The sequence below is a fragment of the Neodiprion lecontei genome, chromosome 4, assembly GCF_021901455.1.
Source record: "Neodiprion lecontei isolate iyNeoLeco1 chromosome 4, iyNeoLeco1.1, whole genome shotgun sequence".
NCBI classification, from domain to species: Eukaryota; Metazoa; Arthropoda; class Insecta; order Hymenoptera; family Diprionidae; genus Neodiprion; species Neodiprion lecontei.
This window is the reverse complement of record NC_060263.1, coordinates 9771411-9792640: the sequence shown is the minus strand read 5'-3', so window position 1 is coordinate 9792640 and position 21230 is coordinate 9771411. Positions and strand designations below refer to the sequence as shown.

The following is a 21230-nucleotide window of genomic DNA, read 5'->3' as shown; positions in this document are numbered from 1 at the left end:
ATACAGTTCATATTCGTACAAAGAGATGGTTAGAAAAATTTGTACAACCAACAAAAGGGTATATCATGTTCACTGACAGCATTAGCAATCTATAAAAATTCTTCATAAAATGCCATCTGTATTTCATGGTTTATTTTTATTATTACTGATACGTGATACAGTGTGTGTTGGTGAATTTTTACCCTTATCAACAGCAACTTTGAAACCCAAATCAAATTCGGACTTGAACATTTCTCTGTAGTAACTTTCCTTGACCGTTTCACTATCCGGTATCCCATCCTCCTTACATTTTTGAAGATATAACTTATGCATGGCGGCAATGCTCAAATTTGAGTCCAAGTATCTCCTGTTACTCCGATCTCTGGAATTTAGTTTTTCAGCAGGAAAAGAATTGATGTGCTCGCGTACTCGTTCTTTAACTTCTTCGCTTTTCTTCGTTTTTGGCGTATGCCTGCCTCTTTGATCGGGGCCAATAATTCCACCTGGTGACGTTCTTTTCTTCTCCATGGCATGCCTCACGAATTTTTCAGAGACCGAAAATGTGCTCAGAAACATCGGTTTACAAACCGTTAAAACTTCACCTTTGATAAGCAAGGAGTAAGTAAATGTGACCTGTCTACGATGCTCTGATTTAACGTTACCACGACATCTGGTCCGCTGTTTTGGCGATTCTTTCACCGACAGTGCTACATATTGCTTTCGTTGTTCCCAGGTACAAGTTTTCCAAAATACGTTGTGCAGCTGGGCTCGAGCTTCCTCGTCAATTTTGTCACTGCATCGCATGCGGCAGTCACACGGTGGGCCCATTACTTTAGCCGGAACTATTTTACCTGCGTAATTGATTTCTTTATTAGGACTCAACATTCCGTTCTAAATGGCAAATAAATATTTAAACTGCCAGTCCTACGGTAAGTTAAGCATGCGTTCTTGATGCATAACTTTCCGTTTTAGCGGCTTTTCCCTAAAGCGTATTCTTTTACTTGCGATTATACAGAGCTTCGGTTACACTAGGTCAAGACCAGTTGTAAAATATTTGCTACAAAAATAAAGATATTAAATGTGCACGAGTTTTTTTCAACTTTAAACTAGCTCATTTCTGTCTACCGCGCAAATCGATAGCCAGTCAAGCTGATTAGTCAGAACTACTGATTTACATGTCATGCCAACTCGATTAAATGACTGGGTTGCAATGTGAACCACAGAAGATCTGTCTTGACCAAAGTATGAAGCTGAGTGCTACTGCTTGTGGGCTCTACTGGTTGGATAATGCATTCTGCTAGCATCCAAAGTCACCCGGGGTTAGCAAATGTACTCAACTCTTCAAACATCTTCGAAATAAGATAAGTTGTTAATAATTTTTTACTACTAGCTCACAAACTTGTCGTTAGCTGTATAACATAGTATCCAGAATTAATACAATTTGTGTGATACAATTTTTCTCAAAAATTGTTTCACAACCACATTGCCGACCAGTATTAAGTGGGGGCTCTACAGTGCAGCTTCGTTATATTTACTACATACTCATCCATATATCCAAGTGCATTCAGAAACTAAAAACGGAAAGCAGAATGTTACTCATGAGGCCAGGGATAAATCAGGTAAAAACCTTTCCTCAAATTTCTCGTTACAAACTCATGTCCACATTTGACGACGAAATGTGCAACCTACCTTTCAAACATTCTACGAAAATTTATGGCTTTCTTAATAACTGTCAAGATTTTAGGTCTCTTGTTTCTTCACATTTCACTCTATTCCAAAACACTACACACTACGTCGAAGGATTTTTCAACCTTGAATTATGTGTAAACTTTCTTGGTGTCGAAAGTCAATAATGGGAGGAAGTCGACATTTTTTTACCCTGAACAGGGTCCTCCTCAGAAGACTAAAAAATGATTTATTGATCAAGATAAAGAAAGGAATTTAGTTATAGCTAATATTCTTCTATAAATTAAATAAGTTAAACTAAACTTACATTCGATTACATGAAAAGCCTCATAATAACGGTGAAACTTTCCAAAGGTTTGAAAAAAGGTCTGAAGCACGCAACGTGCTCATAAATTCTTTAGAGAATAACTGTAGGAGCGGCAACAAATTTTTCAGTCGTAAGAGTAATGTTATTAGTATGACACAAGTCAAAAGCGCACATAGATTTAAAACTGAGAATTCACACCTAACTTTTTGAACTCAGACAAAGGTAATACAACGGTTATTATGGATAGGATGGATTGCACGAGTATGATGGACTCTATTTTGAGTGACAAACTCACTTATAAAGAACTTAAATTAGACCTCCCTTCAACCCTACAAGTACGTGTTAATAAATTAGTAAATGGTTTTGAAAAACGTATTACGTTATCCTATAAAAGTATTCCAGCTAAATGCTATGGTTTACCAATAATCAATAAAAAAAAAAACATTTCTCTCCACATTATCGTTTCCTTTATAAATAGCCCCACGTATCATTTGGCTAAGTTTATTACTAATGTACTTAAGTCTGTCTGCTCTCAACCGTCGTCAAATGTAAAAGACAGCTTTGAACTTTTAAAAAGGATCAGTAATGTGGAGATTCCTGATGGATACACTATCATTTCCCTAACTGTAATTTCTTTATTCACCAACGTTCCCACTGACTTAGCCATCGACGCAGCGATTAAGAAATGGGATCAAATTAAAGATAACATCAAAATTCCTCTCAATGATTTTAGCAATGCGTAAAGGTTATGTTTTGATGCTGCTTTCACATTTGACGGAGTCACTTATGCTCAAACATTTGGCTCGCCAATAGGATCCCCTTTATCCCCTATTTTATCTCATTTTGTCATAGAGTTTGAATCAAATCAAAGCTTTAAGATCTTTGGATTTCCGACCGGCTCTTTATTATAGATACGTCGATGATACATTACTTACTGTTCCTTCCGACTCAGTTGAGGTTGTTCAGTCAAAATTTAACAACTTTCATGATAGATTGCAATTCACCTCTGAAGTGGAGGTCAATGGTAAAATTAACGTTCTTGACGTATCTGTAATAAAACATTCAGGTTCGGTTATAACTGATTGGTTTCAAAAACCAAGGTGGTCACAAAGATATATAAATTTCACGTCACACCATTCTCCAAAATATAAAACCGCCGGCATCTATAATTTCGTGGACGGGGAGATCCTCTGGGCAAAATCATTGTCTCATCATAAAAATTTGAAATTAATTATAAGATTGTTATTGATTAATAACTGCCCATCTAAAGTAATAGATCAATGCATCAATGATCGTGTTATGGTCCTCAAGGACAGATTGAATTTGGAAGCTGATATTGCTGTTGGAGAAGACGATTTTGGCCATATTATTTATGAAATTCCCTTACGTTAAAGGAGTGTCACAAAGTATAAGTCGAGCTTTGAGCAGGTTCCAAATTGAATGTGTTTATCAAAATAGTAATAATCTTTCAGGGCTGTTTGTTTTACTTAAGGATCGTGTGCCATTAGAAAAAGGCTCAACCCTTGTTCATAAAATGCCTGCGAATGATTGCTATGAATGTTACATTGGGCAAACTAGTAGATATCTCAAGACTAGAATTAATAAATATAAGCATAATATTTACGCCGAACCGGAAAAAGAAACAACCCTGACAAAACATAGATTAGATGTTGATCATAATTTTAATTTCGAGAATGTTAGCGTCATTTGCAGCGAAGAGGATTATAAGAAAAGACTAGTCTTGGAAATTCGCAACATTGTTGGTGACAAAAATACTGTCAATCTCAGATCAAACACTGAAAATTGATACTACAATCTAATTTTTAAGAAACATCGGAAGTAACCTATTTCGTGGCAAAAGATGTAACATTTAGAAACTAGTTATTGGTGCCACAATATTGATACCGAGTTTCTCCTCACATCGTGATCAATTAGTAAGCCATCTTCCTCTTTTACTTTTTTTCACCAGGTGGTTACGACGTACCATTGCGTACATAATTATTATTCAATAATTATTTAGTTGTTAACTAAATAATGCCACCAAAAGAACCTGATAAATAAACCTTAGCTCTCATTCGATGTTGGTAAGCTTTTAAATTTAGCAAATTATGGATCATAATGGATTTTAATGTAAGTGTTAACAATACCCTTGTCATTCACTCGATGATGACTTGGCCGCCACTTGAATTTCATTGATTAATGGATACCTGTTTTGCTACGAATCAGTAGCTTTAATTTTACCGCTGTCAGCGATTCTTTTGTTTTCCTTTTGTTTTGGAAAGTCTCACCGTTATTATGCAATTTTTCACGTAATCGAATGTAGGTTTACTTCAGCGTATTTAATTTACAGAAAAATATTTAGGTATAACTAAATTCTTTCATTTATCTTAATCAATAAATAATTTTTTAGGTTTCTGAGAAGGACCCCTTTCAGGATCGAAAAGTAAAAAAATTTCGACTTCCACCTGTCATTGACCTTCCACACCGACGAAGTCTACACACAACTGCCCACTACCTACCTCTTCCAAGAAACCCAATATTTGAACGATATTTGAACGATATTTGTTTCAACCTCTAAGACTCCTTCTCCTTTGACCAGAGTTCCTACACTTACGGGGTGAGGGCCGTACAGATTTTTTAAAAAAAATCGATTTTTCGCCAAAAACGATAGCTCATCATCTTGGCAATATCGTCCGAAAATTATAAGGTGAAATTCGGAATTCTTTAGATACTGAGGCCCGTGGACGCTGAGCGATCTGTGCGCGGAGCAGGTACAACGGCGCGTGTTGGAAGCCGTTTCCTACTCCGTCTCGTTAGAACCTTTGCGTGAGAGCAAGCACTCAAGTATTTTTGTGTTTAGTGTGTGTCTGTTGTGACGTGCATTTCCGGCGCGTCTGGAAGAATGTTTCACGGGTTGGACTGGATCGGGATTCGAACCCGGGACCTTTCACTTTCCAGGCTACTGATCTGAACACTGACGATGAGCTACCCAGGCCGCTACCGAAACACTTTCCCAGACCGGTATCTGATTAGCTCGAATTGCCACCTTAAACTGTACAAAATTAATTTTGTGGTCCCACAACAGCAGAATAGCCAAAAACTGCTATAAATCACCAGAAACTTCTATTTTTCTTTATGTAAAACTACTCAATTTTCTCAAAAATACATTTTCGAAAATCGTAGCAGTGATAAAAAAAAACTTCGTCGATAAACCTAAATATTCAATGACAAATTAAATTAAACAGTTGTTTTTTGCAGGGTAAACACGATAACTTTTGGTAAAAATTGCATCATTTATTTCTGGATCTGACCATTATTTAAATATTGAACTTCCATATATTTTTTAAAGTTTATCGACAGTGTACTTTGATATGAAATGCAATTGTGTGACAGACAAGGAACAAAAGAACTACCAGTACCGCAGTAAGTCACCTCAAGAAAAAATAGTGCGGCAACAATTCTCGCTGGGCGGTTTACAAATAACTATTTTATACTAACCAAAATTTTTTTGTATTTACAAATATTCAATAAAGTGCCCTGAAAATTTGAATAGCAATGGTTCAACAGTTGTGTTGCAAATAAATCCTGAAATTCAGGCTTATTTTCTATCATTTTCTATCATCTGTATGGCTCTTCCTCCTTAAATCTCAACCAATCAGTCATTTCTTCGCTGGCACAACTAATCAAAAGAAATCAACAATTTCCTATTCTTACTGAAAATCCTTTTACGCTCCCACCGTCGTCAACCACCAAGAACTCTATTTTTTCAATTCAGTCTGGTCAAAATGTTTCAAGTAAAATCATTTAAAATTTAAACGAGCATAATCTCTATCATTTAATCCAAGCACAGAATTGTATCCAAGTACTTTTCTATCCATTGAGATTTGAATAATTTATATTCTATCATTTCAGGTTTGATTTTATTTTTTGATTTCATGGCAGAAACTTTGATTTCGGTCACGTTTGGATCGTATTGTGTTATAGTAAATTTCTACTGAGCACGTCAAAGTGTAATTTATTTTGACTAGCATCAAAGTCTTGTATGCATCATTTGCGCCAAAACGTTGCAGATATCACAATTCTATATCGAATGCTAAACATTATAAATTTTGATATGGTTTATTTCACGTCACAACAATGTCAATGAATGCATTACTGCAACTCGCGGCAATACTTACAAGGGGAGTGTCAAACTTGGGAATCACAGATTTCCATCACTTTTATATATATTGTAGGGCAGGGTCCCCTCAATAAATATATAAAGCGGCAAGACGCCATTCGTTTTTATTATTGAGAAATTTCAACTCAAAGTTCTATATGTAACTTAAGTAGAAGGAACCTTTTTACCAGTTGCAGCAATAGTTCCGTGGCGTAGCGGTAACGCTCTTGCTTACTGAGGGACCGAACGGCTGTTCAAGTTCCGTTAGAGGTACTTTTTTTTTTTTTTTTATAAATTATTTAATACAAAAGTAAATAATTAATAATTAATATTTCTATAAATTATTTTTTTATTTTTAAGTTAGGAAAAAATACAAAAAATGATAAACATAGGATTTGTAATAATTATAATAACAAAGTAATCAATATTATCAAAAATAAAGTCGCTCAGTAAGCAAGAGCGTTACCGCCACGCCACGGAACTATTGCTGCAACCGGTAAAAAGGTTCCTTCTACTTAAGTTACATATAGAACTTTGAGTTGAAATTTCTCAATAATAAAAACGAATGGCGTCTTGCTGCTTTATATATTTATTGAGGGGACCCTGCCCTACAATATATATAAAAGTGATGGAAATCTGTGATTCCCAAGTTTGACACTCCCCTTGTTAGAATGAGCTCAATTGCACAAAATGATTGCAGGATAAAAGTAAATACGGTTCAACAATTGAGAACGCTTAATTGTCACATAAGTAACTGAGGTATAATTTCACGACATAATGCGACATGTTTTGCGCTGAAGAGACGAAAAGGAAGCGGGCATAAAAATTGCTTCAACCGAAGTATAAAAAGCGCATAATGAGGGGGGCTCCCTCTAAGGGAAAGATGTTATCACGCGCGCTTCGGGTTATGCGTTTCTCGGTAACAGTGTGATAATATGAGGCTTGGAAATGAGAAAGCACAAAATTTACGCATGAATTGTCGCGAGTTTTTCAGATTCGATGTGATTTACGAATTTCATCTCATCAGTGGCAACCCAAGAAATTTTGTCATGATAAAAACACTATAATGAAGGTAGCGCTAAAATTTGATCGTAATTATCAGAGAGCGACTAATCCACCCTTTAAAATAGGGTGATCGATTTTCGGAATGAAGGAGTGTCGGGCTGCGTTGTGTGAAAATAATTTTTTCTTCCGTTATCGAATTGAATGCAAAATTTTTTGATTCCAACATCCAGCAGTGCATAAATAGCGCAATATTTTAGATTTTTTATTCAATTTTTTTCAAGCTGCTAGGTGAGGCCAGCTATTTAAATATCTCCGCACTAAACTTGTAAGGTTTCAAAAGGGAAAGCTGATGCTCGTACGAGTCGACTCGCGCGTTATGCCACTTTGAAATTTTTGCAAGTAACACCTAATTTTAGATAAAGAAGACGTATTTTGAATATCAGTAATTGATAAAGAGATCGAAGACGAATTCAAAGACGTCAAATTTTCTGCATTTTTCTCTTCAATTCATTTTTGTTTCACGTAACTTTCTGCAAGTCGCGGCGCTAATGCCAAAAGGGCGTACAATTTTTTTTTTCGTAGCCAATCGTTCCGCATACTTATTTTCAAGCTAATAATTGAAAAAAAAAATTTCACCCGTATATATTTTTCGTCAATATTTAGTTTGACAATAAGTCTACAAAACGACTGGACATGTAAAAAAAATATGTTATACGCCCTTTGGGCATTAGTACCGCGACGTATTTATTGTCCCTCACCCTCATTGAAAAGTTTTTCAACGGATACAAAGTTGTCAAGTTTTTCACCGATATGATATTCTTTATAATTTTAGTTTGGATCGTGAGTAGTGTTCAAAAATTTTTTTGGTTGGGCGAGGAACAATGAATAAATATGAAAGATAAGGTAAAAGAAAAGAGGGAGAAATTTAAAAAAAAATTTGTCAATAGATTTTTTGTCCGCATCTTTTAATTTATCTCCGATCTTGCTATCAGCTGCTCATATCTAGAGAATACGTGTTCTCTATCTAAAATCAGACGTTACCTGCAAAATCTTGAAGGTGGAACCCTCCACAAGTCGACTAATATCACTAGGATGATCTTTCCGATTTGAAATCATCGAAATTTTGTGTAAAAGGTTTTTTCTCATGCCTATTTTCGTTTCTGAGATGTTTGCCTGGGGCAATTAAAACCAACCATTTTGAATATATTGCAGAGATCGAATAACAAGAACGCATGGGCTAAAGTCGGAAATTTCAACTCTGAGTGTTTGTAAACGTTTTCTGTTTAAACAAAACAAAATTTACTGCAAAACTTCTATCCAACTGCACTATAAATTGATTAAATTTTATTCCGATCTAGGAACTTTTTTTTCTACATGGGTTCGGTTATGAAATAATGCCCCAAATCTGAAACCGTAATTTAAAATTGGACAACCGAATCTAATATCTTGATTCTTATGAAAATTTGAAATTGGCAACCCAAATAACCCGTACAAATGTATTGTAATAAAAGAAAAAACCAACTGCAAAGAAAAGTGCACGCTTCCAAGGATTAAGTTCGTGATTTGATTGGACGCAATTGGAGTGACACTAGAAGTGTTTTGAATGCATCATTGACATTCCTGTAACCGTTTGAGCATCTCTGGGGCTCGCTATAAAATTGCCATCGTTTTTTACTAATTCCACTTTATTCCTAACCTTTCCATCACGTAAAATATAGGACAATTCATACCGTTCACTCTAACGTACCACCAGCGTGATATGCTGATAATTTAGACATTAATTTAGAGAGAGGCTAATTGGTAGGTCATTTGAGACGTACGGTATTTTGAATGAGAATGAAGTTAGTAACGTTACAGTAACGATGCGTGTTTAGGACAAATCATTACTTCGCACATATAGGACTGTTAGAAACTTAGTAAACCATGGTAAAGAAAACATACTTATACATTTCGAAAAGCTAATTCTTTGAGTCATTCAGAAATTGCACGATAATGATTTTTTTTCCTGTGACGTTCCGTTACGTTAACGGTACTAACTTCAGTCTTGTTATTCGATGAGGTTGTTGTTGTTGTTGTTTCTTATGCGAAATAGTTTTCCCGGAGCCAGATCTATGCAGTTGAAGCTTGAGCTATGCCAATAATTTTCACATGAATTCTCTTGTTTAGTATTTTATTCACATACATCTAATCGAAACGTAATCTCGAATAAATGTTTCCAAAATATTATCGAAAATTATCGCCATATTTTTTTTCAGATTTTTAATAACTCGAAGGCTTTCTGAATCTTCGCGTGGTAAAATTTCGATACACGTTGGATATATTGGATAAACGTATGTTGAATTGGATACATATCAGTACTAGTTGTGAGTGAATCATAAGTTATTATTTTAAAGATAAGTAGCTCACCTCCAACACCAATATATTCTTCACCCCTGAGCCTAGCGTTTTTCTTCACATTTACTTTCCATTTCTCGGGATGTTTTGAACGTTTTACAATTTCTTTTGTTTCCTTAACAGGTTTTGTCTTTTTGGATCCCCGTGACTTCGGTAATTTCTTCGACGTGGTCTCCTGTACTTGTGTTTCCATGGCAGGTTCGAGGTCCATTATGTGATCTATAAGCATTTATAAAAATGCGTTTAAGGTTGGAAACCTGATTAGAGTTTCTTCAGCTTAATGGTTTTTTCGGGATTCATTAACAGGGCGCCAAATCCATTTCATGAGACTTCCAATGTCAAATTGAAAGGTGAATATACCTGGCCAATGTCAATTTTATACCCGTTTTACACAATTTAAGTATGCACGAATGGGATTAGCCATGAATTCTTTCGAATTTTTTGAAACGGACGTTTTCTCATGACGCCTAATTAAAAATTGTATTGGACACAAGGACAAGACCGCACTTGGTCTCATCTTGAATTTGTCTTGATTTTTGAGATGCCCAGCTGCATAGCTCGACATGTACAACATACATATCGAGAGGTTCTCTCGAAAGGACCTGCTCGCCATATACAGGTTATATCGTCGACTGGGCGGAATGTGTTATTTTGGCTTCGCCATGAAAAAAATATTATTCCGATTTGGTACGCCAGTATCCGCCTTTAGAGTACAATTTTAATGAAAATCTGCGTAAATCGTGTACAACAAAAAATTTCCAAAAACCGGGTTTGCCTGGTATTTATAAACGAAAGGTTTATTCCAAACCTTAGGATCGATGATAAAGATGATGAATTTCAGAATCACACTGAAACTACTGAAACTAGCGGTCAGAGCTAGCGAACATGCGTGACGCGCGACTGACCACCACTGCCGCTCTAGCAGCGGCTCGTTGCTCGTGCAGCAGAGCACATTACATTTACTAAGCTGACTGTTCTCTGTTGGAAACAAACAAATATGTAAACAGGCAGATGACTTTCAAAGTTTGTTGTTAATTTTAATTATTAAGAGAACGGTCAGCTTAGTAAATGTAGGTCGGTATTCACTTCACTAAGGAATGTCAACTTATGTAAGTGATAAATAAGTTAATTTTCCATTTTAGTTTAAATAATAAGATCGAGTAACACACTCGGCGTTCATGTACAATATTAATATTGCAAAATATTTTAACACAATAGATAAAAATAATTGCTAGCTGAGCAAGTTTTATAACGTAACAGTTAGTGACCGAATGCAATTCATGTAATAAAAAAGTTGTGAATTTTTTTGTATATTAAAGAAACCTGAAGATGGTAGGCAGTGCATACCGAAACGTCATATAATAACAATAAAACTGGGTGCTTAATTCGCATCATTTCAACCCTGACCGTCATCCAACGAACATCAAATATTCATAAAGCTGTGTGTAGAAAATAATAATTTGTAGTCATTTTTTTCTGATTTGTCTGACAATCAACTATAAAATTCTCTACACACGAAGTTGGCTGCTTGAAGCTTCACCACCTTTACCTATGCAAACGTGATTAATTTTGTTGATATTGATTTCGGTAAAGAGCCACCTTCAATTGGTTGTTACAAAAACAATGCGCAAGAGGTATGCTAAACATTGGACTGATGCAATTTCGGAATAAATAATAGAATCATCCAATCTTCTCCGATGCTTATTCTGGACGCATCTTTTGCATTTTTAGATCAATATGTACGTAGTGTACTGTCAAGTTTGCCGTTATTACGGAGTCTCCGGCTCATTGCAAAACACATTATTGAAAATTTTTTTGTCCTGAAAATTGTAATATAAATGAAAGGAAAGGAATTCCTCTTTCGTGAGAAAAAAATATTTGCGATAACAACAAAAAACACCCCCAGATATCTAGATATCTGGTTTCATGGACTCGGAAAACGTTCACTGTCGGAACAAGCATTTGCACAGACACGGGTAGAATGTTCTAAGGGAAAAACGACTTGAGTCGATTTTTTTTTAAATTTTAACAACTACCGATACTATTGTTGTGGCACTAGAGAGTACTTTCAGAAAATATCACTATAGAATGGGAAAACTAGCATCAGTCCAAGTACAACCTGGCAAAAGAGTTGCTTTTGAATGTACTCTTACGAGAAAGCAAAACTTAATTTGTATTTTTCTTGAAATCACTCTGTAAAGGGAAAGATCTGTATTGGCACACCCTCTTTAATGTATACTTCGTGAAAATTGCTCATCCCCTGTTCTAATACTGCTATTTTCTTGACTGCAGTGATTTCTACTTGCAAGCACAAAAATATAAATAAGAGGAGAGAATTTCGGGCGAGCAATATAGAGAAATATCATTAATACTTTTGAAAGGGCCAGCTGAGCTATATGCAGCATCATTTTAATCAATACTTCTACCACACATCGCCAGTGATGGAAGAAAAACAAAATTAAAATTTGGCAAAAAACGTAACCAGATTGTCGTTTTTTCATGCATTCCATCGTTCAAACTACGAATCGACAGAATACTCACTACAGAGAGTAATTATTACTTGTTAGTAATTAATACTTATCGGTTCAGTAAATTTGACCGAAATGACCCTATAAAATCTTCTACAAAAAAATTACCTTCGCTGATTAAGAGTCTGGTTCAGGGAATACTACTGAAAATAGAGATATTTCATTACTGAAACGATTTCACTTTTCCGTTAGTCGAACGCACTAGACCTTCCGCTTCCAAATTCTATGCATTAATATATGGGTCATTACATGTCAATTCAACGACGTTGCGACGGTGACCCTCTTAGATTTGTATGATTTTTTAATATGTTTTTATACATATAGAAAGAAGTCCTCAGCTAAATTTTTAGCTCTTTTTATCTCTTCCCAGTCCGGAGTTGTCGATTTTTGAAGAAATTAACGAAAAAAATTCATGTTTCTGACAACAATTGAAATAACATAATTAAATACAAAAATTTTTAAGTATTTTTTGATGCTCTTTCTGAAAAAAAATACAAATACTTGCGTGGGCAAGCGCTGCCATCAAAATGGCAGAGAATTCGCTGACATCTCTATCTCGCTCCTGAGCAAGCAAAAAGGCGGAGTACGTTCTTTCTATTTATGAAAGCTCTACGTCGAATCCTCGTACGTCAGCAATACTATGAGGCTCAATGGAAAAGGAGTATGCACTCTGCGAGTATGTATACCGTGAGTTTTCCTAGTGCCTAATTCAGGCAATCGGAGCTTCAACTCATGTTCAGGCTGATTCATCATATCATAAGTCCCCTGACGTTGCGTTACATTAACGTTACCCACTTCAGCCTCGTAAATCGTCAAAGTGTATAAAACGGCGACTTGTCTTGACAAATAAAATAGAAAAATCTTTTATAATAGAACAAGATCTTAATTAATCTGATTGATGTGAAAAATCGAATTTTGACCACTGTATTTTCCAGAAATGAAGATTCAAATCATCAATTGAAGAGTCAAATCTTGCTAATCCTACTGTCAATTCACCAAATTATGCATCAGTGCCAACCGCCAAGAAAAATGGGTCCTAGGGCCAAAGTTTCTCAACAAGAGGGGAAAAGAAATTGATAAGATCGAAATGTATTGACGCAACGATGATACATTGTAACTATGGCATGTAATATTGTTAGTCTTAACCCTCGCATGCTACACCAGGATTTTTGAAACTCCACCCGATGTTTGATCATAACTTCGAGCAAGATGACCGTATTTCCAACTGTTATTTGCCCTCGTTGATAGAGTCGTAAAAGTTGAAGTCTCCTGAGATATAATCGATTAAAATGTGTTTTCTCTCGAGGAACGCGAGCTTAAGGTTCCACTTTGGAATTCCTGAAACCCCAGTGTGGCATACGAGGGTTAATACCACCACTTGTTTGATGTCTCAATTGCATAATTCAAAGTTAAAGATTACAAAAGAAAGTAAAAATTGTGTTTTTACAACAGAACCGCTGGGAAATGAAACTTACCCACTTCGTTCTGGAATTTATAATACGTAGATTGCATCTGTTGATGTTGGTCCATCACGTCAACACGTCCATTGTCAAACCAGTGAACAACTTCTTTTCCGTCTGATCCAACGACTTGACTGGATGTTTCCAGTTCTAGTACGTTTTGGTTCATATTGATGTTCATCTCTTATGCATGTTTTCACTGCAAGATGAGTGAATTTTGTCTGGAAACAAAAGATGATAAAAAAAAGGTTGTCTTATACATCGTCATCAGTAAATAATATCATCAATACAGGTACGTTCCCTTTTTCTATAATATGACATCAGAATGGTATAATATAAAAATGTTCAAGACGCCTGCCCACCCATTTCACTTCCTGTTGAGTGTGCGTTTTTCAAGTAGTTCTACCGACTCGTTAAGTCGTTAACTAGATAGAGAGAAATATTTCGTCGAGAGAAAATTTTATGCAATATACACACACCGTATTAATATAATAATCCAAAAATTTCATCCCTTGTTAAAGAAGTGTTTCGGGGGTGAGGGCAATTCGATAATTATTCATTTGACTTCTATTATCGAGAGGAGTAATTCAGTGATAGAAAATTTTATGCAAAGTACAGACATTGAATGATGAATTAATCCAAAAACTTCACCAATATTCCACCCTCTCGAAGATGTGTATTTCGGGGGCTGGGGAAGTGTAACAATTTTTCATATTATTTTTATTATCAATAAAAAAAAAAAAAATGCTATGATGAAAAAAAGTATATGCAACATCGGCAGATTTAATAGTGTAAAAATTCGAAGATTTCACCCCCTCGCAAGCACATGTTCCGGTAGTCGAAGCAATTTTAGAATTTTTAGTACCAACTTGTTCATCAAGACAGACTGTTTTGTGGAAGAAATATTTTTGCACTTTTAAAAGGATATCCTTGTTCTAAATTCTGAGCTGCAACCTCTGAATGCCCACCCCTCGAAAACGCGTTTGCACCAAGAGAGAACTGGATTTTAAATCGACGTATTAGAAAAATTTTTGATGGTAGAATATTCTGTAAATTCAAAACGGCCCTGATTTTTGAGCTGCAACCAAGAATAAAAAAAAATACTTGCTCGTATCACAAGTAAATTTGCTTAAAAATTCGTCGAATCGAAAAATGTATGATTTTGAGATATTTTGTAATTCACGAGGTTCTAGGATGAACTGACCTGAATTTTATTATATGTACAGTTGATCTTCCAACATCATGCATCAATCTCAATGGTACTATTTTTACATAATTTTATGACGTAATCGGTATTTTCCATCGATGAAACGTCGAAATTTATACGTTTAGCAATCCGAATGTGGTTACTATTGATCCAAAGTGGGACACGCAATTATATCGTGACAATGTATTTCATCCATTTTGTGAAAAGGAAACTAAACCGTTTTTCACACACATGACTTCAGCTGTTTTTTGAGGACATTGTCTATTCCGAAAATATTTTCATCGTGAATAAGCTTCGTAGCTGACGATTTTATAATGATACAGGTAATTGTAATCAATGTTGCCGGTGTGCAGTTTCAGATTTTTTTTAACTCATTTTTGGAAACATGTGAATATGCCAGCTTTCGGTTTTCATGTGTATCCGTGAGCGATATGGAATCACCAGAGTAAGAGAAATTTCATTTTTTTATAGTAACTAGAAAAGCACAATAATACGGGTCTCTTCAGAATATCGTATATGGAGCAGTCGGTGCCAAATCGCCGAGTTTTATACATCATCATTTTTATTAATATCTTTCTCGAATTCTGCAGTGAAGAAGCAATGCACAGCCAAAATTTTTACCGTTCATTTAATTTATTAATACCAATGTAAAATAAGAAGTATCTATCTGGGTTGATAAAAAATAACTATAATATAATATATAGTACTTTAACTTAACGTCGCACGTTGGAAAACTGTGCGAGAAATCTTAAAATCAGTAGACCTGTTCTGATGATTACTGAAGCGAATCTCGTTTAAAATTTTGAATAATTCTGATGACGCTAGTTCTCCAGTGCAGAAGTAGTAACGTGTAAATATGCGATCTCTAAAACGGCTGAGCCCAGGCAAAGCGATAATCCGGTATTAAAAAAGTTGTGGATCTCTGGAATCTTGAAATCGCGAAATCTCGAGATCCTGTTAGGACAGTAAGGTTTCATCACTGTCAGTTTATTCGTTCGCTGATTGGTTCATCTGATAGGACTCGGATATTGGCACTGATTCTGGATCGGGTGATGTCATAGACTTGGTGACGTTCAGGCATCTCTTGTCTCGTCTACGGTCTTACATACAGGTCTGTAAACACCAGTGGAAGGGGTAGGTCGGTCGTTGAAGACACATTGGTAGTTCACTAGTCGCCGCTAGGTTCGTTGCGATCACCACACCGTTACAGTGGGTCTAGGAACAGTGTGGCAGACGCCATATTCAGTAAAGATAAACCGCGCAATTCAAAATTGATAAATATCACTTGGTGGTTTCACATGATGCGGAATTCACACTTTACATTACTAATAGCACATCGCTGTTTCGATGAAAAATAAACATTATATAATCAAATTAAAGTAATAATAAAAAGCGTACGGCAATATATTTGAAACGTGTATCCACTTTCACATTCAATTATCGCCTTAGGCTCTACGTTTCGGCGGAATGAATTCCGTACCATATGAAACCATCTTTAGGCGAATGTTTCTTAATACACTTTTTAAAAATTAATCGAGAGCCTTATTTTTATGCACTTCCGTGTAAAATTGTATTAAATACATAATAAATATTGAATAACAGGTATACATATTGTGAATTTTATTGAAAAATTTCAACAGACTATGTACAGTAAACTGTAGATAAATTTATAGAAATCAAGTTTTGTACTTGATACGTATACGTAAAAGTAGATCAAAAGTTAGCAATATATGAATGTGAAAATATCAAGAAACAATAAAAATTTGCGTACATTGTAGAAAAATGTATAGAAATAAAGTTGTGTAAAATTGTGATAAAAAATGTAAACTATAAATATACGATTGTTTACATGAATAAAAACTTGTTTTTGTATAAATCTCAATTATAAAAAATATTGTAAAATAGTCGACACAGTGACATTGAATAAATGTTGACTAGAAATAAATTAATTTCAAAAGAAATACTAAAAGAAAACTAAGTTTTCTTCTGTGAGTTTCCGAGTGAGTTTCAAGTATCACAACCTGAACTGTTTTGAAGCTGGTATATAATTTGCCCAATATTTTGAAATTCGCGGGATCATTTTCCTAAAAATGGCGAAGCCAATCAGTACGAGGTACTCGTTTGGGCCACACTGTTCCTAGACCCACTGTAATTAGAACCGCAACGATAACTAGTGGCCGCGTTAGAATCGAAATCTTCCCTTGCTAAATGACGTCCGTAATCGTGGCTTCCAAGCATTGCCAACTCCTTCAGTCATTTTATAATAGCAAAATCGGAATATCTGTCCTGAGTACTCATTACGTTGACGTTACTAGTTTCAAGCACGTGTACGTTTGGCATCACGGTGATGAAGGGACGCTCTTGAAGGACAAAATATTTGTTTATACTTTTTAACAATCACCTTCATAAGGGCGATAAAATGATTACAGAAAATGTTTAAAAAAGTTGATTAAAAACGATAATTTTTACACTTCACATTTGTTTTCGTTAACCTTTAGAGGACCGGCATTTTTTCCTTGAAATTCGATATCTTTTAGAGATATGATTTATGTATAGAAATAGTTAACACGTCCAATGGAGTTTCCGAGTTATCTGCTGACTCCTAAAACGGGTCTCTTAAGGTTAAACAAGTTATGAGATACATATAAAAAACGAACGTACTTGAAGTTTCAGTCGACCAAGGTTGATCAAAGCGTCCCAATGATGAACAAAACGATCAATGTAATAATGCGCCGTAATTACACCATTTTATAGTTTTAAGGGGAGACGGTAAAATTTTGGACAAAAATCAGGTTTCTTATTCTTACACGATTAACTAGCAATTTTTTTTTGGAGAAGGTCAATGTGGATAGTTTTAAATGATTTACACGATTAAAAATAAGTATTAAGAAATCTACCTACTAATTTTTAGGTTATGGTATGCTTTGGAAAAAAAGTTTCGACCATGTGCAATGAAAATGTATACGCATGGAACCTTCTGAAGAAGATTCTGCCCACTGCTATTAAAAATTCCTTGCGCACACACTTCTATTGCAAGAGGTTGAAACATTGTTTCAATGCCTGCACTACTATAATCTGAAAATTGGTGGGCGGATTTTTTGATACGACTTCTCCCCTAAAACAACTACCCAGGTTTTATTCGCTCCAAACAAATTCATCATCGCATCTCATTATCACCGGCAAACTCAGTAGTTGATAACCCGATCAAACTGATAAACTAGAATTTCAGGTGAATCATTAAGGAAAAGCATTTTCCAATCAATTGGTTTCAAAAACCTAAAGTAATGTACAAAAATTCTTTTCAACTGGTGCTACAAGCTAGCATAATGTAAAAAAATTTGACTGAGTTCACGGGGCATACATAATATTATTCATTTTCAGCGTTTGAATAAAAATGAATCTGCATCCAGCTTTGTTAGTGCATATAATAATGATGATCAACAGTTATAAATTACTTTTATCTATTTTGCAACCTGTGTCAAAGGCCATTTGGATGTTTTTCTGTAAAGACTATAGTATAGTGTAAAATATTGTTTTAATCATGTTGTATTTTTTGTGTTGTACTCTTCGTTTTTGATTTCTACAAATCTACAAAATATTTGCTCTAGAACATCTCAATATGCAGCTCTGTCAGAAATATTAAATTCCAAGATAGCATTGGAATAGAATCTTTAGTTGCTACTACTAATGCTCAGGCTAATACTATGCTTTTACAAGGCTGAAGTCAGGAATGTTGATGTAATCAAAATTTGAGATGAATTTTCATTATGTGCTTGAAGTTTGTATCGGACAAGGGTGATGAAGAATGCAAGTTCACGCCAATACTAAATTTCGATCAAAGTAAATACAGATTAGTAAATTATCGGAATTCAGTACTAACAACAACATGAGCTTTTGATCAAGCTCTTTATTGATCGAAACTACAGGTACAATATTATTTTGCAGCTATAATATTTTTGATATAGTTCAATTACTGAAATATGATTTCAGTGAAACTTCAGTTACACATTTTTCAAAGGATATGGCAATACTGACGTATAAGTGAGAATAACGTTAAAGTGAAATATCTAAATATTCCAAACGTTCATGATTGGAAAATCAAATATATCTGATATTCAGCATTTTTATAGGTATCATCTTGTCATATTTACATTCACCCTGAGGAAAATTGAGTAATATTATTAACTACAGGATTTCACAGCAGCGTGCGTCTGGTTAAGGTTAATCTAGTGATGTCAAGTAGAAAATCTTTCTGTAGATGAGGCACTGACCTGAACCTGCCAAAACGTGATTGAAACAGGGACAAACACATATGTAAGACTATGCCATTCAGCGGTAGTAGAGTACACAAACATCAAAACACGCACACGATCTAGTGGTAAGCAAGTCAAACATCAAAACGTACGTTTCGACCGATAAGTACGGATGATGAGTAAGCTAAAAGTAATTGATGCATTGATTAATCGAGTCCAAAAAAACAATCGACCATGACTCGATTTAATCAGTAAAAATGAATTGATCGATTGTCTATTTCAGATTTTTTTGAAACAGTGCATATAAAACCTAAATTTTGTAAATTTCAGTATGGAATCTTGATAGCGGAAAAGTTTTTTCTTAATTTATGATTTCATTCAAACTATTTTTCAATTTCAGATGAAAATATTTATTCATCTTTCACTTATTATATTAAATATGTACTCAGTGAGTAAGACAATGATAATAATTGATACTTTAATCACATAAATTAATATTGTATTGCATTGATCATGGGAGTAAAAACCAAAAACCGATTGTGAGAAATAATAGTCAAGTCGGTCGATTAATTTAGCTTGAAAAATAACTGATTGTATTCAATTAATCGCAAGAAAATAATCGATTTACTTGAAAATCGATTATTTATTGTCATTTTTATTAAAAAGTTAGTTGTAATAATGCAGAACTGTACAGAGAACGTTAGGGGATGGAATATGTAGCATACAAGGGCAAAAAAACATATATAGGAGAAACGTAGAAGTGAAATATTTTCACATGGCTTGTGGACAGAACATGCCAGGACCAACAAAATTTTACGTATAAACGAGAAAAATGTTCAAGTGCGAAATGTATAACCGAGGTTTCACTTCTAGCCTACTTTATTTCAATTTCTTAACTTACGGACAATTCTATAATTATAAAGTAACAAATTTTTACTAAAAATACATAGGTACACGAGCGGTACGAACTTTAATGTAAAATGTTATGTTAAATGTATAAATGTCAGAAAAGCACTCTTAACATTCATGAATTTGTTACCTCAGTTGTCGATGAAATATCTACGCCTCTGATTAAACAAATATTAACACACCGTTACCAAAACAAACTAGTCCAGTTCTCTCAAAAGTGTTAAAACGTCAGTTGAACAGACATATTTTTGATCATGGATGTTCCATTGATATGGTTCATAGTATAAATTTTCGAAATAATCAACCGAAACCGTTTTTAGGTTAGGTTAGGTTAAGTTAGGTAGAAGTAATTTCACTTTTTCGCAAACATGGTTTGATAATTGATACATTATTATTTTGTAAACATAAATAAAACTTGTGTACTCACGCTTCGCTCCTCGATAAAAACAATCTAATGACATACGTCAGTTCTCGTCACTAGATTTTATTGATTTTTGATTGGGATGTAATGAAAATTATGACGACTTAATTCTTGATCAACACGTGCGAATATCGTTTAATAAAGCCACTAAACTACCGTAATACTAATCGTGAAAAACAACTTCAAAAGTTTTCGGCAAACATAAATGTATGAGTAACTGCCACCTATTTGTTTACACGATAGTATCAAGTCGGTCGGATTCTTAAGCCATATACTCTACGAACAGCGCACAGTCTATCCTACTCCGTGGTCTATCCCGTCAGCATTACGACAGTCTTTCGTCTTTCTCTATTGCGCCGACAGAACTACAATTCTCCATACAGTTAGCCTCTAATCTAACGGGTATTCAACTAATTTTTATGAAAACGGTTTGTGGCAGTTTTACAGTATTCATTCCAAATGTTTTTTCTGCATGAACTTATAAAAAAATTAAATCTTTCCTCTTTATAATATTAGTATAGATATATCCTAAATGTCCACGCTACCAATGGAACAGTTTCGAAGCGAGTCAAGTTGTGAAACGGAATACAAAGATTGCCTGTTATGACCGCGTGTGTGTAACGTCTCACAAACATTAGTCAGATATAAACGTTAGATCCCAACATCTATCGCGAAAACATACATACATTAATGAATATTACTTTTCATAACTTGTTTCGCACCGAAAACAATCCCGATGGTTAAAGCATCAATAAATATTTCCGTACTTTAATGAAACTGACTGAATATCACTGAACATTCATATTCATTAAGGAGGTATTCTAGTCAGTTCTAGTCTAAAGGCCCGAATATCGGGCGTTTTTGACGGTCGATAAAAAAAAAAAAAAAACAATAAATATTTTAACTGTCCATTTTTTTTATC

General features: G+C 34.8%; 1 protein-coding gene across 6 annotated transcripts; it reads right to left on the bottom strand.

Annotated features, from left to right (window-relative positions):
- Positions 1-117: 117 nt before the first annotated feature.
- On the bottom strand, positions 118-20626 carry LOC107226408. Of its 6 annotated transcripts, none has more exons than XM_046736985.1 (4): positions 20315-20626; positions 13534-13739; positions 9543-9749; positions 118-830 (listed from the first exon to the last, which is right to left on the bottom strand). In XM_046736985.1, exons 2-4 carry the CDS (start codon positions 13697-13699, stop codon positions 124-126), a joined length of 1080 nt encoding a protein of 359 aa, XP_046592941.1. In that variant the 5' UTR covers positions 13700-13739; positions 20315-20626; the 3' UTR covers positions 118-123. The 6 variants fall into 6 exon arrangements, with proteins under 6 accessions (XP_046592941.1, XP_046592942.1, XP_046592943.1 ...); XM_046736986.1 differs by lacking the exon at positions 20315-20626 and adding an exon at positions 14723-15226; XM_046736987.1 differs by lacking the exon at positions 20315-20626 and adding an exon at positions 12745-12896 and having other exon boundaries at positions 13534-13673.
- Positions 20627-21230: the final 604 nt, after the last annotated feature.

What these genes read in the sequence shown, in the direction of transcription:
- LOC107226408 (XM_046736985.1), bottom strand. Translation starts at nt 13,699, where the DNA reads ATGAACATCAATATGAACCAAAACGTACTAGAACTGGAAACATCCAGT. An exon ending in TAAATTCCAGAACGAAGTGG is followed by an intron (nt 9,750 to 13,533) that starts GTAAGTTTCATT and finishes AAATGCTTATAG; the next exon opens with ATCACATAATGGACCTCGAA. An exon ending in AGAATATATTGGTGTTGGAG is followed by an intron (nt 831 to 9,542) that starts GTGAGCTACTTA and finishes TCAATTACGCAG; the next exon opens with GTAAAATAGTTCCGGCTAAA.